The sequence below is a fragment of the Sinohyriopsis cumingii genome, chromosome 7 (genome assembly GCF_028554795.1).
Source record: "Sinohyriopsis cumingii isolate HCF-2022 chromosome 7, ASM2855479v2, whole genome shotgun sequence".
Classification (NCBI taxonomy): Eukaryota; Metazoa; Mollusca; class Bivalvia; order Unionida; family Unionidae; genus Sinohyriopsis; species Sinohyriopsis cumingii.
In genome coordinates, this window is record NC_142967.1 from 111699055 (window position 1) to 111718684 (window position 19630).

A 19630-nucleotide genomic window follows, 5' to 3' on the forward strand; every position below is an offset into this window, starting at 1 on the left:
TTAGGTTATAGAAAATCATACATACATACATACATACATACATACATACATGCATACATGGATACATACATGCGTACATACATACGTGTACAGGAGTAAGCAGCACGTAAACGAATTACCTGAAGCAAACAAAGCGAACTCAAATGAGTTATTGCCCACTGCATTTTGTACGTGAAGGGTATAGTTGTCAAAGTCCGTATCCTTTAGGTTATAGAAAATCAGCATGGCTGTATATCCAGATATCATCGCTTTCTTCCTATAAAACGTCACAGTAATATTCGCAAGCGAGATTTTACTGGAAGTTTCAGATGTATTGATGATGTCTGAAGAGTCCGAAAGTTTGATTAATTTTAGTATCTTTATGGAGGAGTTGCTATATATGGGGATTTCTATCCTTGTAGACCTGTTTGTCTCTCCCGTAAATATATATTGGGTTTCAGCAAACACGGGTGGTCCTGAAAATCAAATGAAATAATATGAATGTGGTGATGAAGATCTGTGTTCAATAAGTATTTGAAGGATATACATTGTAAAATATTCATTGAGTTCTTTTAATACAACGTTAGCCTTCAACAAATATTTGGCTGTATGTGTTCCACTATCAAGTAAGGTTAAACTTATAACTAATAAGTAACATAGTTCTACTCTAAATCGAATGTGTTAATTAGCTATTTGAGAAAAAAAAAAGTGGATCCCTATGCACTATTGTTCCCGTCTCCAATCATAGCGACTTACATTAATGTAAAAAAAAAACTGAAAGTAATCTATGCAAGATTAACACAATTATACAGGAAAGCAGTTTAGAATTTCAACGTTCTGGATGTCAGTGTCTTTAACCGGCCTCATTATCGCTGCAACAATTTGAATCAACATAACCAATAAAGATCTTGTAATGAGTCACATTTTATACTTTCCAAAAAATGTATATCTCCCTGAGTGTTTCAATGAACTAATGGACATAATGTGGACTTTGGTTTCAATAAGCAGATAGCTTTGGTCTGTGACATGCTTTAAGAGTGATATGCCACTGTTATTTATATTTGAGTTGTATTGCACAATAGACCGCTGTCCATTATTGATGGCAGGAGTTTAGACCTACCTGTCTAATGTATTTTGCATTCTCTCTCTCTCTAAACAACATAACGCAAAGCTAATTCTTGTCTATGATTTTAGATTATATTTTAAGGTGATTAGTACTAGGAAGTAAACATGATTACATGGATCTGAATTCAAGACAGTGGTATTCCCCATTGAGCAAAACCGGATCTACATGAAGGTGTATATGTTCTTTGCTAATTTGTAGTAAGAGAACTATCCAAAAGTGTTCTGGAAATCAATCTGATGGGAGAATGACTGTCAGCCTCATATGTGTTATTGAATGTTTATATAAAGTTAATGAAAACACAATGACTCAATCATATCTTAATATCAATCAAGTGGAATCGGTCTTTTTGTTATGTCCTGATATAATCTAAGAAGACATATTTATTTAAATTATTCATTGAAATTACAGTGTGATCATTAAATTAAGTCTAGCTCAGTATTTTGCAGTTTTTGTGAATTTTCTCTTTGTCTTGCAAGGAAAATTAATTATTTGTTGTCTTTGACAAAACGTGCCTTTCTTTCTTTTCCGATACATATTTAAAGACAGTAGAGTTGTAAGAGAACATAAGGGGCACTCAACTAGGGATAGGAAATTCTGAAAAAATATTTTACAGAAATAAAAAATGGATTTTGATATTTGAATTCACTTTCTTTCTGAGTTTTCTTAGTCCCTGTTATTTCGATTTCACATATCTGAGAAATCAATAGCGAAATAACAGGCTTTCACAGTGTCATCTCAAGTGGGGAACTTTGTATTTAATCCTAGTCAGGAAGGGTTAATGTCCTAGAAAACGGACGAGTTACCTGAGCAGGCCTAAGGTTATGATCTTTTTGAGGCAAGCGTTCTCTAACGGTCAAGAATTACAAATATTTTGATCCAAATATTTAATTTTGATCAAATAGCCTTGGGTTCGATTAACACTTTTTTATATCTGAGTCAGATAGGAAAGTAAACGAATTGCAGTTAACAAATCAAATAGAGTATAGAAAGCTTCGGCTTCAGAAAGTATGACGGACTACCTGAACCAGAGGGAGAGAGACAGAGAGAGACAGAGAAGAGTGAGACACCGAGAGAGATCCAAAGTCAGAGAAAGAGAGAGAGAGAGAGAGAGAGAGAGAGAGACAGAAGAGAGAGAGAGAGACTATATGACGGAAGAGTAGAGGATGCAAATAAAAAATTAAGGGAGTGAAATACAGTGTCCGAGCGTAAAAAGGGAGAAGCACAGGAACAAAGAAGAAACTGACGTGAAACGCATAGACGCATATATATATATATATATATATATATATATATATATATATATATATATATATAGATAGATAGATAGATAGATAGATAGATAGATACAGATAGATAGATATGTAGATAGATAGATAGATAGATAGATAGATAGATAGATAGATAGATAGATGCAAAGGCAAATGCAAAGAAAACAAGAAATGAAATGGATTTACAAAGCTAAAAATGGGTGATCCGAAAGCAAGTTTCTGTTACATATAAGCTCAAATTTTGCTGTCACCAGAAATCTTAGGTTATTCAGTTTAAAAAAAAATGAAATAGAGCTACTTTTTCTCCATTTCGAAAAACAAACGCTAAATAAGCAATCGCCATGAGAGCACATGACTTTTTTATTATAAAGTGTACTTGCTGGCAAAGCTAGCGAAATCTTCACTTTACCCTCGGTAGAACACGGTGCTGATTATGATGTGGTTAACGGATAGATCCTGAAGGACCATGAGTTGGTACCTGAGTCATGGCGACAAAATCTTTAAGAATTGTAGAAAAGCAACTGATAATACCATTGCCGAATTTACATGGGAAAAACGAATGTCTGTATGAAAGGTGCCGGTCAATTAAATGATTCATAAGGATTACGATAACCTTAGACAACTCACATTAGCTGGACAGCGCCCGAATTACGTCCATAGCAATATCTACACTTTCTGCCTGAACAAAAGGTGGACACTTTGGAAAACGCTGCTCGAATCGCTGATGACTGTTTATTAACTCAGAATGTTTTACTTGTCAATAGGTCTTCCTGTTATCAGTTTTATTAGAAAAAAATATCTCAGTCTCAAATTCCAAACCTCAATCGTGCGGAACTTTTTGGAATCAATCTATTCATAGATCCACTTATTGTGGGAAGAAAGAGGAGATATTGTATAGTGCTACACATTGAAAAACAAGAAATATAATAAAGGCAAAGCTATCACACATTCTCAAATTTCTAAGACGTCATGGTCACAGTCATGGATTGAAAGTAATTCGTTGGTTGTGTCATAAAAATGCAGTATGATTTATTATGGAGAATGATGAAAAATTTACATCAAACGGTTCTATATCACTTAAAGGTGATTATGTCAAGCCAATCCCTAATAAAATATTAATAGACCTTTGACTTATGTTAGTCTTTTATAATCAAGAGCATCTAATTTATCTTTATCCAAGAAATCGTCTTCTAGTGTGGGTGTTCTTATTTCAGGAAGTAGAATTTTGCTACATTAAGATTCCCCTCCAAGTTTGTCATCACACTTAGTCTCAGGACATGCACATTTGAAACAGTGAATTCGTTACGCAATGAAGATGTTTGATTTATAGCTAGGTATGGCTTAGCTGGCGATAAGGATGGGGTAATGCGCTTGTAACTGACAAGTCTCGTTAGTCCTATTGCAAAGGAAACCTTTGATTCATATCATGCTTACCCTGACTGTGGTGCGATCAAAACTATAGCAAAACCAGCTTTTGAGAATAATGTTATTCAGAAAAGTATTCCTAGAACTGGCACATTTATTGGTCAGTTTTTATCAGGTCACATTTGTTCCTGGTATTGATCAGTTTAGGGAATTGATTACACTGATCCCCTTTATCATACTCATGTTCTCAATTCTAGTCAAGGTGACATACGAAGATCACTGTTCATCAAACAGAAACAAGATCCTAAGATCTCCTGATTGTTTCAGGAGCTATTAGCAAAATTGAAGATACACAAGTTCCAGTTGGTTATTTTGTGTACATTGGAGGTCCATATGACAAAGTGGAGATTACCGGCGGTACGCGCCGCTGACACGTGGTCAGTGAGCTTTAAAATGTTTGTTTCAAAGTCATATCGGCAAGAAATGTTTAATCTATCCCATGAAACTTCCTAGGTTGGTTATTTAGGAGTTAACAAAACTTATCGCTAGATCTAGGATAAATTTTGTTGGCCAAAAAATAAAATTGATGTTTCTCAATACTGTAGATTTTGTCATATTTGTCAAATGATAGGAAACCCCAATGAGAACATATGTAAGGCTCGTTTGCAACCTGTTCCTGCATTTGACAAACCATTTAGGAAACTAATAACTGTTGACCATAATGTATCCTTCCATGAGAATTCCAGAGGCTATTCCTTTGAGGAAAAGTAAAATTAAAACCTTAGTAAAAGCCTGTATTACATTTTTGACACAGTTTGGCTTTCCGAAATCTACCCTATGTGATCAAAGGTCAAATTGTTTTGTCTAGAATACGTTTTTGTTCCAGACGTTGGTATTCCCCTTGAGACAAACCTTGATGCTAGCTTACCTTTTTTGACTACTTAATATGTTATGGAAAGGACTTTGATAGGTCAATTACCCTAGTTCTGCTATTCTTTCTTAGTTCTTATATATATATGATGTTAAACAGAGTTACTCAATCCGTATCTTAACAACAGTCTAGTGGAATGAATCATTTCTTAATTTTCAGTTATCATTTGAGACAATTTATGTATTTCATTGTTTTCATTTGAATTACACATTTTTCAATTTTTCATTGATTTCGGACTAAATCAATATTTTGGATTAATTGCGAATTCTTCAAGGACATTTTAAACTATATCATTGTGATGCACCGAGACCGTTAGCACATCAACATTATTCCAGGCTATTGGTACATCAGCAAATTGCAGATAAGAATTCATTTGGAACACCACTGTAATTGTATTCGAATACTATACCTCTGAAATTATGATACAACGTTACGATCATTTTGGAATTTAATTCCCAATGATGTAAGATCCTTTTTAAAATTGTAGCTTTTGTTTTCTAGGAAAACGTAATCTTTGTTGAATGTTTCAAAACTTGTTGTATTTGGCTTTTCTATGTGACTTAGTTCAATGAAATGTATTTGCCCATCATTGTCACAACATTCTTCAAGTTCGTTTTAAAGCCATATTAAACTTTATTTGTGAAACAATAAGACATAATACCGGTTTCCCTTCTTTGTACCAATGATAACACGATATTTCAGCAAGATAACCCTACAGTTCATACACTATTCCAAGCAATTTAATATATTCCTGCTAATGGAAAGTAAAATAATCTTTTTGCGTACAAATAAGCTACGATATCTTACGGAATTGGAATTGATCTCTTTTCTGAAACGAACAAAATGAAATTTGAAATTTGAATTATAGAAAATATTAGTCTTGAGGAGTCTGAGATGTTCTTTTCATCACGTGTCATTAAAGTGTACATGTTTTGTGTAAACAGATCAGTTTGTAGGCTTATAGTCAGACTTGTTGCTATACTGATAGCATCGTCTTAGCTATGATAAGCCAGACTAGCTGAATAAGAAACCTTCCGAAATATGTCTTCAGATGGTTTCATTCAAACTGAATAAGTGGATGAGGGGAGCAGCAAATAAAAATCCAATGAGACAGTTACCATTGTTATATTTGTTTGCTATAATAGCATTACTTGAGATAAAAAAACTAGATATAAACCTATTTATTAGCATCGCTTCATTATTCATCGAACAAATTTTTCTTATGAGAGGAATGTGAAAATAAAACTCAGCCCCTTACCTTGAATATATACATAAGTATAGGCTGTTTGGTTTAGCTGTCCATTGAGACCAGTGACAGAATTGTCTACAGTGCATGTATATAGTCCCAGATCTTGGATGCTGATGTCTGACAAGGTGATGGTGGAGGAATTTCCCATACGGGTTCCATTCAGTCTCCTAATCTCTGTCTCTCCTACCGTATGGATCCATTCGTGAAATGTGTACTGTGGTGGTTCTCCCTGTGGTGTACATTCCAACGTTGCAGATGTACTAAGTATGGCTGACCCATTTAATTTAATCATTACATTTGGGGCGTCTGCAAATTAAAACAATATTGCTTCACGTCATTGTTTTTCCAAAAGAATATTTAAAAATGCTTAATTTCAAATCGTGATTGAATCATATATTGAACAGTAGTAATACAAACTGTTTTTTATGTGCTCTTAGACGTGAAAGAGCAAGTTACTTCTGCAATGCTTTATCTCGTGTAGGCGTCTTCAGGATAAGTTAGTCTGCAGAGAAGTGGTGTTGTTGTACATGCTCAGGCACCCTGATATTGTCGCAAGCCTCGTGTCTATATTCCACTGAGACATGTCAGTGTCTATTGACATATTATAAACATAAATCAATAATGTGGTAAAGTAACACATTCATGACTAATAAAGTTCAAACAATGATATTGAACATAAATATACCTGATGCATATATGAACATCAAAGAGCTAGGAAATTGAAAGATATCACTGGGAATGCTGATAGTGTTTCTGATTTATCAGCATGAGTACATTAATGTAAATTTCGGCATTATTGGAAATGGTGCCCATCAAAAGCAGACTACTATTTCATTCTCAGTATCATTAAAGAATGTTAGTCACATATTGCAACATGCTTGGCGTTGTTGTTCATATCCAAAAACTCATCCTTGAAATATTACTTATAAATCGGCACATCATGAGATTACTTACAACATGATTTATAATGTTGATGTGAAGAAAAAATAATTTTGTACTAGCTAGAAGTTTCAAAATGCACTTTTCCAATATATTTCCCAATACCGAAAGGTGTTTTCTTTGATGAAACTTCATTTTCAAAAATTGATTGGAATTAACACTGAAATGTTTGTATCTTGCCTTATGTAGAATGTTCGTATTCTATTATTTGCAGTTTATGTGAATCAGCAATAACTCTTCGATCACATTCATTTGGCGAATTTTCAATCATGCATTTCTTTACTTGCTTAAGAAAATATTCAGTTAGGCAATGAGAAACTTTATAAAATAAACTTTATATTATAAACATACCTATTAAGGTAAAGAAAATGAGTCGCATATGTTAGTGTTTGTGCAATGAGGGTCTACACATTTGTGTCAATGTCCTGCTACAAAATAAGTTTGAAATGCAATCGCAGATGTTTCTTGTAAAATGGTATTGTACTGTAAAAGTGTACAAGTTAACTCTATCCATTTAATTTCGTTCACTGTTCGTCTTTCTAATACTTCACACAATATCAATTGTCAATAACATATTCTGATTTATTTTCAAATAATCATTCATCATTTATGGAACAACTTGTACTATTTCTTATACTATCATTAACGGTAAATTCATGGAGATTCACAACAACACATTATAATACGAGGATGTGAAGATTGTTTTGAAACGTACATTTTATAGTCACTTTCAATGATACAGTGGATTTCCTCGTCTCCCCTAGAAATGTGTTGTAAGCTGTACAAGTATATAGTCCAGTATTATTTCTCTTGACATCACCCATTATAAGAGTGCTTGTGTTCGTTATCGTCTTGTTGTTTCGTTGCCAATCATAGGAACAATTTGGATTACACGTGGCCTTGCAGACTATATCCACTGCGTTGGAGCCCTCTTCCACTTCATACAATGATGAATGAGTGCTAAGACTGGTGCTGTTACCTGGACCGTCTGTAAATATATAGAAAGTAATTCTCTTTAAAAAAACATGAAAAGACTATATTTACACCACGGGCTGTGAGGTATTATATAATAAATTATAGTCTGTATCCTAAAAATTAGAAGGTATATATTGCTACAATTTTGTAGTTAAAAGGGTAGACGTCGGAAAGGTTATGAGTATCAGGAACTATGAGGCGTACTCAGTCGGTAATACCTATTGGATTATTATATTGTCATTTTCTTGTTACTTTTCTATTACCGATGTCTGTTTTTGGATACTTTTATGATTTCCCAAAGGATTTGTGAAGCTCTGATGTTATTTGAAAATGTGAAAATATGAAACTTGTACATATCAATGGAAGTCATTGGATATAAGACATAGACGAAACACATATATAACAAGTCTTGATAGTAGAAATGAACATATGCATGAATCGACGGTTGTGTATTGTTTTTAAAGTACAGCATACATTTAATTACTTTGTTTCTTGTGGAGTATTCCTTTATAATTAAACCTTAGATAGGAAAACAAAATCAAAGTATTATAAAAAGTTACTGCATTTCTTTGAGAAAATATGAACTCGTTCTTTTTACTAATACTGCACTCCAAATGTCATGCAGTATTATTCAGTTAAAACACACTCGTCATATTTTCCCATACAAATGCGGTAACATGTACTTACTGGAGCAGCTCAAGGTGTTTACTGACAGTCATATTACACCATCTTACAATAGGGCGTCAACGTCAAAGTCCGATTTAATTTTCTGTCTAAGAATAAACGTCAGTTTAACGGAAAGGCTTGGGTTAGTGCATTTTCTGTCTTGGTTACATTTTGGTTGCATTTTCGTAACCTCCTTTATGCTGACAACTCATCTACCTCTGAACTTTAAACTAAAATGATGATATTGCCACATTCGAGTACGGCTCTGCAACTGGAATCCCGTGCTGGCCTTTATTTTATTTTGGCATATTATATACTTGTTGTCACCCACAGGGACCAGATTTGCCTGGGTGGTCTTGTCTTGTGGCTTGCGTTAACTTCTTTCTTACGACGATGTCTTTGAGGTTTTTGATCTGATATAGGCCATTACTGGTTTGTTCAGGAAGATTAACGTTAGTGTGTACAAGATTCCCCGATTGTCCAGTATTTCTGGGTGATTTTATCTACATTTTGTTTATCAGGGTGGTAGGTGAGGATAAATGTCAGATGTCCTAGAAAATGAAAAGCTATAAATCTTCACATATCTGATTGAATGATTAATCAGACGGAATGAAGTGCAGAATGAAGTGCAGAATAATTCTTCACATATCTGATTGAATGATAAATCAGAGAGAATGAAGTCCAGAAGAATTCTTCACATAAACCAGACGGAATGAAATCAAGAATATTTCTTTTCTTCTGACCATACTTTCAATAATGTAACGCTAATAGCAACTGGAGTTTGGAGTTTGGAAACCACGAATGAAAAGGAGTCTCGCTGAAACCAAGCTGTTTCAACCAAGAAGCCTATATAAAGGTAAATAAAATCATTATCTGTTGACAGGCAGCACATTTTTATTTAAATTATTATTTTGTTCGACTCTCTTGTCTTAAACAATGTTACAGAAAATACCAAAATCACGTTTTGTAAAATTCACAAAAAAGTTTGTTTTCTAGAGTAAAAATGTAAAATTTAAAAAGAGAATACATCATATTGAATTCAAACCCAAATAGTGAAACAAGTTCTATCACAAGTACAAATAAATAGAGTTCCAATTAAATTCCACAGGTATTCCAAATAAGTTCCAATACTGAACGCGTTTTTACAGTTTGTAACATGCTAACCTGCTAGTTGTGTGGTGATGTACCAACAGTATTTTGATTATCATAATATTCTAATCCAAGATGTATTTAACTGAATTCACTATATTTCCAAATGAATGTTCCAGTCCACGAAAATTATTGAGCACTTTGTAATTTAAGCGAATAGAATAGTGAATAAATAAGTCCACCTAAATTTAACACTGAATACAATAGGACCGATTCTGCTGAAGATGATAATGCAAGAATGGGTAATTCATTAAGTAAAAACATTATATCAAAACCTAAAACACAATAATATAACAAGGATGAGGGTCGTGAGTTAATTTTCAGAATATTAAAAATTGTCAACAAGATAAACTCAATGACTAATATTATAATGAAGCAGATGAAAAAACATCAGATAAACCAGTTTATTTTTCTCCAAATCCTACACTCCGATATAGATCAACATTGATATTTATCTCTATTGATACTGATCTTTATATTTAATCTATGTGCTAACAGAGAAATACTAGCTATGTATTAAGTTGTTTAGAAAAGCAATGTCCTAGTCAGGTAGACTGTGAAACTAAGTTTGGACAAGGCCAAATATACAATGCAAATATAAATATAACATATAATCATAGAGGATAAACTAGCAAGTAATACAAATTAGGTATGCACTACATTTTCATTTTGCTCAATAGTCAATCATAAACCTGTTGCTACTGATTAAAATATGAAATATCCAGGATCTAGTTTACGGTCACACGGATATACAATTGCAGTCAGATGGTAATATTGTTCATCATTTATAGGTCGATATAAACTAATATACATTATTATCAGCCAAGTTGAAGAAAACTAAAGAAATGTTTACGTAACCTTTTGTAATTAAAATACTTTTTGTGTTTATCACTGCGGACAAAAAAAATGTATCGGCCGCAAAAGATAATTTTATTTGTGCATGGTTGTCTTTGCAGCCGACACATTGTCTTTTAAATAATTCTCTAAATGTGCTTATTATATTATTACTCATATAAAAATGAAATATCCGGGATATAATCCGCGTGTACATAAATGTACATACAATAATAGGGATTATGGACGTTTCGCCCCATGGACGTTACGGCCCAGGACGTTTCGCCCCACTTCAATGGACATTTCGCCCCACATGGTACATGGACGTTTCGCCCCATGGACGTTTCGGCCCATGGACGTTTCGGCCCATGGACGTTTCGCCCCACATCATTGGAAATATCGGACATTTATAGAAATTCACAAGCATTACACCATTATCTTCATTTTACTTTAGGGGCCTGCCGTTATGATTTAATTTCATGCCCCATAATCCCATCACTCTCATCCATTTCAATTACATTCAGCGTGCCGTTATATCAGACAATATTTTCCTTTTTTTTTTCTTCATTTATGTAATAAGATCTGTCGTTAAACTTTTTTTAAATGTTGAACTTTACTCATTTTTTTTCAAGCTCGGGTTAATTAACTTTTTATCTCCTGCCATTTATTGGCATTGTTACTTTGAATTTTGTAAAACTAGCTATAAATCGGGTCCTAATTACTCGACTGAATTGCTGACAGAAACAGTCCAAATTAATGTATTTCATTTCTATAGCCCGATCGTTATACATTACATCTTTTCAAAGCTGTGCACAGAATAGCCCGACATATCGCGAGCAATGAAAAGACAGGAGGAGGGGCGAGGAATGTTAATTGTAATTAACAATAAAGAGATATAAAAATGGTTTCAGAGATTTATATTTTTGAAATATGAAGCATGTATTTGCATTTTTAAATAAAAACACATCACTAATCAAAATTACATCTCATGACAAGGTATAGGTGTCAAATTATGATGTGCAAAAGTATACTTCTAAACAGCAACTATCTATGATTTCTTTTTTAATGCATGAAGTTACCTGGATGTAATTAAGTCATATTAACACTTGCTGGGAGCAATAGTGAACGCCAGAACATTTGTTTTCTTTATGGCACCAGACAGATACACCCCTCCTTATAAAAAAAGAATAAAGTTGTTTTATATGTGTATGTTTTCCCCAAAGGTATGAGATTTGTTTGCTTTATAAAAGATTTCTGAACAAAAAAATTCAAAATTTTGTCGGGGTATTTATGTATTTCCCTAGTGTAATATATAGGGTTGTTAATCCTAGTCCGGTTTTTATTTTAAATTTAGTTTAGAATTTGGGTGAATAAATAGTGTATTATATTTAAACGACAAATAAACCATATTGCTTTGTATGATTGATGATGTGTGTCGTTTCTCGCATTACCATTATACTGAGACAAGCTGTACTCGAGTGAGGGTTCATACTTTATTTAATGTGGGGCGAAACGTCCATGGGCCGAAACGTCCATGGGGCGAAACGTCCATGTACCATGTGGGGCGAAATGTCCATTGAAGTGGGGCGAAATGTCCATTGAAGTGGGGCGAAATGTCTTGGGCCGAAACGTCCATGGGGCGAAACGTCCAGGTACCAATAATAGATGTCGTTATGGCTCATCAGTTTCTAGGTCAATACTGGTATGTTCTAGTGTCAGGAACAGGCTGAAGTAAACTAGTTCACACATAAAAGTTTCGTAAAGTTTCGCAAAGTTAACCTTTTTCAGTTTTTTTTTTTATTGTTTGTCTTGTTTATGTTTTGTATTTGTCTTTGTAAACGATTCTTTACAGGGTCAAAATGCTCGGGCTAGCTAGATACTAGTTTTGCACTGTGGGTTTTCAGTTTATTGCATTTATCTTAATCAATCCCTGACACACGTAATCCCTTGCTGGATCCAATGCACTTGAAAGGATTATAATTCACCATATGATTTGTATTTCTGTTTTATTTGTTCGTCTTCTCTATAGTTTGTATTTGCTTTGGAAAGACTCATTAAGAGTCGAAAGCGCCCAGGCTAGTTAGATACTAGTTTTGCACGTTCGCAGGCAGTATATTCAGTTATACACACAAATCGTAGTGTGGTATGATACATGTATGTGTGAAAACGTAACGCTGCGAGCAAAGCAGTATAAACAACACAGACAGAGCAAGCCATAGTTCACCGAACAATATAAAGAAAGACCAAAGAGTTTAAAAAAATATATGGATTGGATCTTTCGTTGATCATAATAGATACGCTATAAGGCTTTTTCAAGAAGAACGATAATAGTGTTAGTACGGTCAAGGAAGAATACAGATAGTAACTAAAATATATCTTCTTTTATTTTTTGGCTCCTATTTGTTTCTCTGTCGATCTTCAAGGAGTGTCAAACCGCAACTACTACTCTAACTACAATCTATCGGTGGTCCAGAAGACAACCCTCTCAAATTCACAGCTCATTAATGCCCTGCAATATTTATTACATGATATTAAAGATGCAAAAGGAGAGACCCTTAACGACGAGATATAGCTAGCTATCGAGATAGAGCCATTTGGTAGAGACGAGCTACAGCGACAAGGGGGTAAATGCCATGTCAGCGGGGTGTCCGTCCAGTCATAACATCATGATTAGAATAACGGCCGCAACAAATGTTGGAGCTGACTAAATAGGTCACCGGTGTACCTCAACGACATAATACTTTTTAAACGGACGTTCAAAGAAGAGGTGGGTGGTTTTCGGGTGGTCTTTGACAGGACATTGGAAGATGGTCTAAAGTTCAAGCCCAAGAAAAGTCGTTTGTTCGCAAAATACATCAAATACTTTGGGTATGCTGTGCGGAAGGAGTAGATACGTTCAGATGCAGACAAGGTGTCCGCCGTGGACGACTGGAAAATATCGACTTCGCAGACTTAACTTTGCGGCTTCATATGATTGCAATCACACTATTGCTTATTCATAAAGGGTTTTGCTGATAATACAGATAACTTACACTGACTGCATTAAAAATGTAGATCTTTGCCTGTACATAGACCGATAAGTCTTATATATACAAGTCGAAGAGATGATAGACGACCCGCCTTGTTTTAGCTTCCCAGACACTGCAAAACCCTTTCATTCTTGACAGTGGACTTGGGTCTGTCCTGTCGCAAGTACACAGTGGATAGGGATGCGAGACGATTGAAGACTATGCTGGCCGATCGCTAACGAAAACCACGAGAAAGGAGTTATTGACCGTGGTATTCTTTCGTCATTTAGCAATCATTACTTGTATGGAATGAGGTTTTTGATCGGGACATACCACATATCTTTCAAGTGGTTACATCATTCCAAGAACGCACAAACATCAACTTGAATAGCGGATTAAAACCCTGCCACAGTATCAGCTTCGAATTTAGCGTCCTCCCTGAAGATTACATCTTGACTCAGACAATTTTTCAGAACCCCATACAAACAGCAATTATCCGGCGACAGACATAGAACGGAGTGTTACGACTTATATGCCATGCGTCATGTGGTAACAAGGAGTTTGCTGAGACTAATATATCAGACCAGGATGTAGTAAGTGTTCTAAGCTGAGCTGAAAGCAATCAGCGACCACTGTGGAATGAAGTTGCAATATACGTATCTTTGGTTAAACGCATATAGAGGCAATGGGAGCAGCTAGAGATAAAGAATGATATACTCAGTCGAAGTGGGGAGTCGCACGAGGGTGTAGATATTAACAGTCAAGCCCTGGTCATTTTGAAAACTCATTACGAAAATTACAAAAGCTTATTTCTTAGTTGTACTTCAGTAAGCTTTTCGACTATGGTGACAAAGATGTGCAAAGCGAAAGTCTCGAGTACATGAAAGGCGTGCTCCATTTTTTCAGCGTGATACGACGGGGTTTCCGATGGAACTACATCCGCTAACGTCTTAATGCCACTTCTGGAGATCTCAAATGGTAACATTTACATTCTAGTTATCGCTACATACTTTATTAAATGAACTGAAGTATCACCAATGCCTTGGCAGAAAGATACAATGACAGTAAAGAAAGTCGTCACAGTTGTTTGGGTGTGCCAAGACAGATTCAAACGGATCAATGCCGTCAATTCGAGAGTCTTTCGTGACATGTGTCGTCTCCTTGGACTCGAGAAAAATAGAACCGGTCCGTACCATGTGTGGGGCAACGGTGTGATAGAAAGAATTAACAGAGTGCTAGACATCATGATAATTACGTTCGTCGAAGAGTGGCAAACTGATTGCGACCATCACCTCCCATACTTAGTTATGTCATGCCACTTAGCAGTGCGTGAAGCCAAAGGTTTTACTCCTAATTTCATGATACTGGGAAGTGAAACTAATTTGCCGTTAGACGATGTGTTGGGAAGACCACCAACTCAAATCTAATGCAGTTTGCAGGAACGGGATCGTGCATTACAAAGAAGTCGTTTTGCCAGAGAGAACTTGCAGTGCATCCTCCGCCGACATAAGTGCTATTGTGATATACTTGCCAGGTAGGTGCGCTGAGGAGATCTTATCTGGTTGTTTTCGCCAATGAGGAAAGTGGGAATTTCGCCAAATTTACCGACATGGTGTTATGGGCCCTAGGAAGTTCTTAACATGTTCAGTAACGTCATGTATAAGATTAAATACGGTAGACACGGAAAACCCCTCGTAACGCACTTGGGTCACCTGAAATGCTGTCAGGGACGTAATAAAGTCGCCAACGGAGAGATAGGATTGAATAATGAGAAATCGGAAAGAGTTGCATACATTCAGAGGGAAAACGACTTCGATGCTGGCAGCCTAGTTGCTTCTTACCCCACTGACACCGTGAAAGGAATTCTCGCAGCAGACAATAACAATGCGGAATCTAGAACAGCTAATGATGAACCACTCTGATTATTTAATATTGTGTTTTTCTGTACTTTAACCGTACTTCGGGTGACATTGTATGTATTGGTATGTGCTTTGAAGTACATAGTTGTTGAGGCTTGGGTTCTGCAACTAGAAAACACATGCACAATACTTTTCGTTTTGATTAATTTCAAGTTTCGATTTAAAGTCATAACTGACTTTATTTCGGCATCTAACGTCTTGTAGTTTGGCAACGTGATCCTGTTGTTGTTTATATATACCTATATTCACGCCAAATATGGATGCAGTGGTGTGGTATAACCCGATGTGGTTGCAATTGTGGTGTGGTATGATGCACAGTAGTGTGGCGACTGAGCAAGACATTTGTCCCGTAGTTCGACGAACGGAAACCGTCTAGAGCATAGAGTCTCAAAATGATATGGATTTAGTCTTTCGTCGACCAGAATAGAGGCATTGCAAGGTTCGTTCAAGTAACAATAATTCAGATAGTAACTGAAGATCTCTATTTTGTTTTTTCGATAATATTAATTTCTCCGTCGATCTTGAAGGAGTGATGACCCGTGACCAAGACTCCGTCGACGAAGCAGACTGCGACTTACCCGTGATCCAGATTACGATTCAGTCGACGATACAGAAGATGCTAGGGCAGAAATATGTCACATTCTGGAGGGCCAGTCCACAAACAGATACAACGGGGTACTACCCCTATTAAAGACCTTTCCTAAAGAAATCCCGAAAGCGAGACTCATGGTAGTTTTGTCGAGTGAGTTGCGCTACAGTAGTGTACATTAAGCAATATCCAAATGGGTAAAACAACTTCCACGTGTCTATATTTCTAAATATTTTTTCCATGATTGTTAAGCCTGGTATATCAATTAAACAAAATGACTGCTTAAACATAGAGCGTAAACACAACTGGCAGTTCAGACGAGGAAACTGCCATATTATAATGTTAATTAACACTTTCATTTTTTGCAAGAAAAAGAATTCAATTATTCAGCTAGTAATATCAATACGTTGTCATAAAGAGGAATTGAGTATATATTTACTTACATAAAACATCAACACGGAGAATATCCGACACATTACCGATGACAGGAGACAGATCTGTTGGATGAAGAACGTTTTGAGCCATACAGGTGTAGTTTCCGCTCTGGTTTCTTAATATAGAGGGAATTCGCAGGACAGCCGAGGCTGATATGTCTCCTCCTGAACTGGTCCAACGTACAGCAGGTAATGGGTATGCTGAAACGTTACATGTTGCCTCAAGAGTTTGACCCTCCTCTACGTTTATTTCTGCCAGAGGATACATTTCAGGTTTGTCTAGAAGAAAATACATTTTAATCAGTATCATGCAATAGCAAAGGATATATTCTTCTTATAGCAAATTTATAATATATTTACAGCGACTGTGTATTTTATGAGCACAAGAAATAATGACTTGAATTCAATATATTCAGTGAAAGTCTCCTAACCAAAGTTTATATTTTTATAATTCGTTCCCAGATACTCCTTTAAATGTAACATTGAGTATCTATGCATTGTATTACAAAAGGTATTTTAGTCTATCACAAACATATTTCTCAACAGAATACCTTTAATGCATAGTGTAATATATAATTGTGTTGTTGAACCTAATGCTTGATGCAGACACCTAAGGAAGTGAATTGTTACATGATTCCTTTTCAGGTCAGAAATTCATGAAGGGTGAATTTATTTATCAAGCGAGGGAACCTCTTGAACTTTCGATAAAACTATATTTCAAAATAGTACAAATGGGCTGTCGAGGATATGAATTATAATCGGCCCAGTTACACAAAAAACCCTAAAAACCTGTAATGGAATCACTCAAGATTCGTGCCTTTAAACACATGTTAAGTTCGTTTATTTTATTTTGTTGTGATCGGAAGAGGTTTCTCTTTTCGATGACTACCAGCATATCTAGAATATGGCACGAATATGACCGCATCCTATTTTAGTTAAAACCACACAATAAATCTGTTTTTAAAATCATAATTTCACTTTTAGAAATTTGCAAATTACCTGTGTATGGATACATTATGATAGATGTCTTGCTAAGATCTATTTCGTTATGACATTAATGTAACCCATTAGTGACATTTCATATTTATTTATTATCTTCAAGGAACAAAAGAAAATGACCGGTTGCAAATACTTTGTGACTTGTATGGTACATAGATTTTATCTATAAGCTGGCAATCTTTTTGTTTGAGGGGGATTTTGTCAAGTTTCCTCCAGATTTGAATTACAGGTTCTCACTGTAATGCGTTTTTTCCCCCTGCGGGTCCGGGGTTGTAGAATTGGCCCGACGTGCCTCGCTACGTGTCGTAAAAGGCGACTAAGTAGAGGCAACCTGTTTGCCGTGGGTTGCGTCTCGTGTCGGGGGAGGAAAGGATCCTGGTAGTTGAGCAGTGGCTTTCCCTGCAATACACTACTTTGGCCTCTACTTCTCTTAGACGGGTGGTCGGGATGGGCCCGGTTCCGACAAATCGGCTGGTCACGCCGAGCCCTAGGAGGTCTTTATTAACTTTCTCACCTTCTTTCTCTCTCTCCTTGTATCTCTCTTGATACCACCGTTGCCCCTATATTCTTTTCCTTTATATTTCCCTTTTCCAAGTCTTAGAAGGCTTCCTAGAAGGCGGTGGCTTAACGGGTCAATCGGGGGGTAATTTTACCGACCTTAGAAACTGGCGACTTCAGGGTCATTCAAAGGTAATTTTATCAACTGAGTATGGCATCTGTGTATCCCTGACACTTGAAAAGTGTCCCCTTGTTGGGCTCCTTGGTGGGTGGGGAGCACGGGTGCTGAATTTTTAATCTAGCCATCATGGATAATTCGAAAAAAAATCAAAATAAAAGATCGAAACCCTTATCAGAGTCTGACGATGAACCATTTAGTGTGGAGTCATTTCCACGCTTCATGGTCATACAGTCAAAAGATGCCACGAAACCGCTTGCCGCACTATCTCCATTTGTCATCGAAAAGACTATCACAGGATCGATTGGCACACCTAAAAGTGTTAAAAAGTTGAAATCGGGTTGTCTTCTTATTGAGTGTGAGCGACGAGGTCAATCAGACAATATCAGGAAAATGAAAACGTTCTTTGATATCCCAGTAACCTCATTCGCTCACACCACACTGAATACGTCCAAAGGCGTGATTCGCTGCCGTGACTTGGCTGGAGTCACCGACGCTGACATCATCGAAGGAATGAAAGATGAAGGTGTCACTGCAGTCCGACGAATACGTATTAAACGTAATAACAATCTGCAGGACACCAACACCATTGTACTCACCTTCAACAGGCCAACTGTACCCAAAGTGGTAAAAGTTGGCTTGTTGCAAGTAAAGGTAGAGATTTACATTCCCAACCCCCTTCGGTGTTATAAGTGTCAAAAATACGGCCATCACGAAGACCGCTGCTCCAAGAGCCAAATATGTGGCCGATGCGGGGACAATGCTCATCAGGAATCTGATTGTAGAGAAACTCCGCATTGTGTCAACTGCGGAAAAGAGCACCACGCAAATTCCAAGGATTGCGATACCTGGAAACAGGAGAAGGAAATTCAGAGAGTAAAATACACAAATACTATTCCCTATCCAGAAGCCAGAAAAATTGTACAGGCAAAAACAGCCCATCCTGGCCCATCCTTCTCCACTGTAGTGAAGAGCAATCCTGAAACAACGAAGGACGCTCAAACACAAACAGAAGCACCCGATTCAACACCAAATTCAAACACCCCCCATTACCAAGCACAGAAAAACACGACATCTACTCAGACTACATTTAATAATACCCAACAACCTAAATCACCAAAGAATAAAAAATCTCACGGAAACAGGCAACAAAAGGGGTCAGATCACCCCATCAAACTTTATAACAGGTTTGGAGACATCGAGAGCATGGATGCAGAAGAATCTGCTCCATGCGCACAAGGGAACTCCAGACCTACAAACAAAAAAATCACCCCCGTACTTCCTCCAGAGAAATAACAAAACAAATTCCGTCTGCGAAAGGTCTAACCTAGCTCCACAATCTTTAATTTAAATTTATAATCAAAAACACTATCATACAATGGAATTGTCGAGGACTTAAAGCAAATTACAATGATATTCTCCTGCTTTTAAACGAACATGATCCTGCGGTACTATGCCTTCAAGAAACCTTCTTGAAAGATACAGACAATATCACATTTAAAAACTACTCCCTGTTTAACACCT

General features: G+C 36.3%; 1 protein-coding gene across 1 annotated transcript in view; it reads right to left on the bottom strand.

Annotated features, from left to right (window-relative positions):
• Positions 1-7534: 7534 nt before the first annotated feature.
• Positions 7535-19630, bottom strand: part of LOC149795937 (cell adhesion molecule CEACAM1-like) — a 43874-nt gene continuing 31778 nt past the window's right edge. Inside the window, exons 6-7 of the mRNA XM_089963894.1 lie at positions 16441-16710; positions 7535-7845 (exon numbers count right to left, since the gene is read on the bottom strand). Coding sequence (XP_089820020.1) covers positions 7535-7845; positions 16441-16710 — 581 coding nt within the window. The remainder of the gene's footprint in view (positions 7846-16440; positions 16711-19630) is intronic.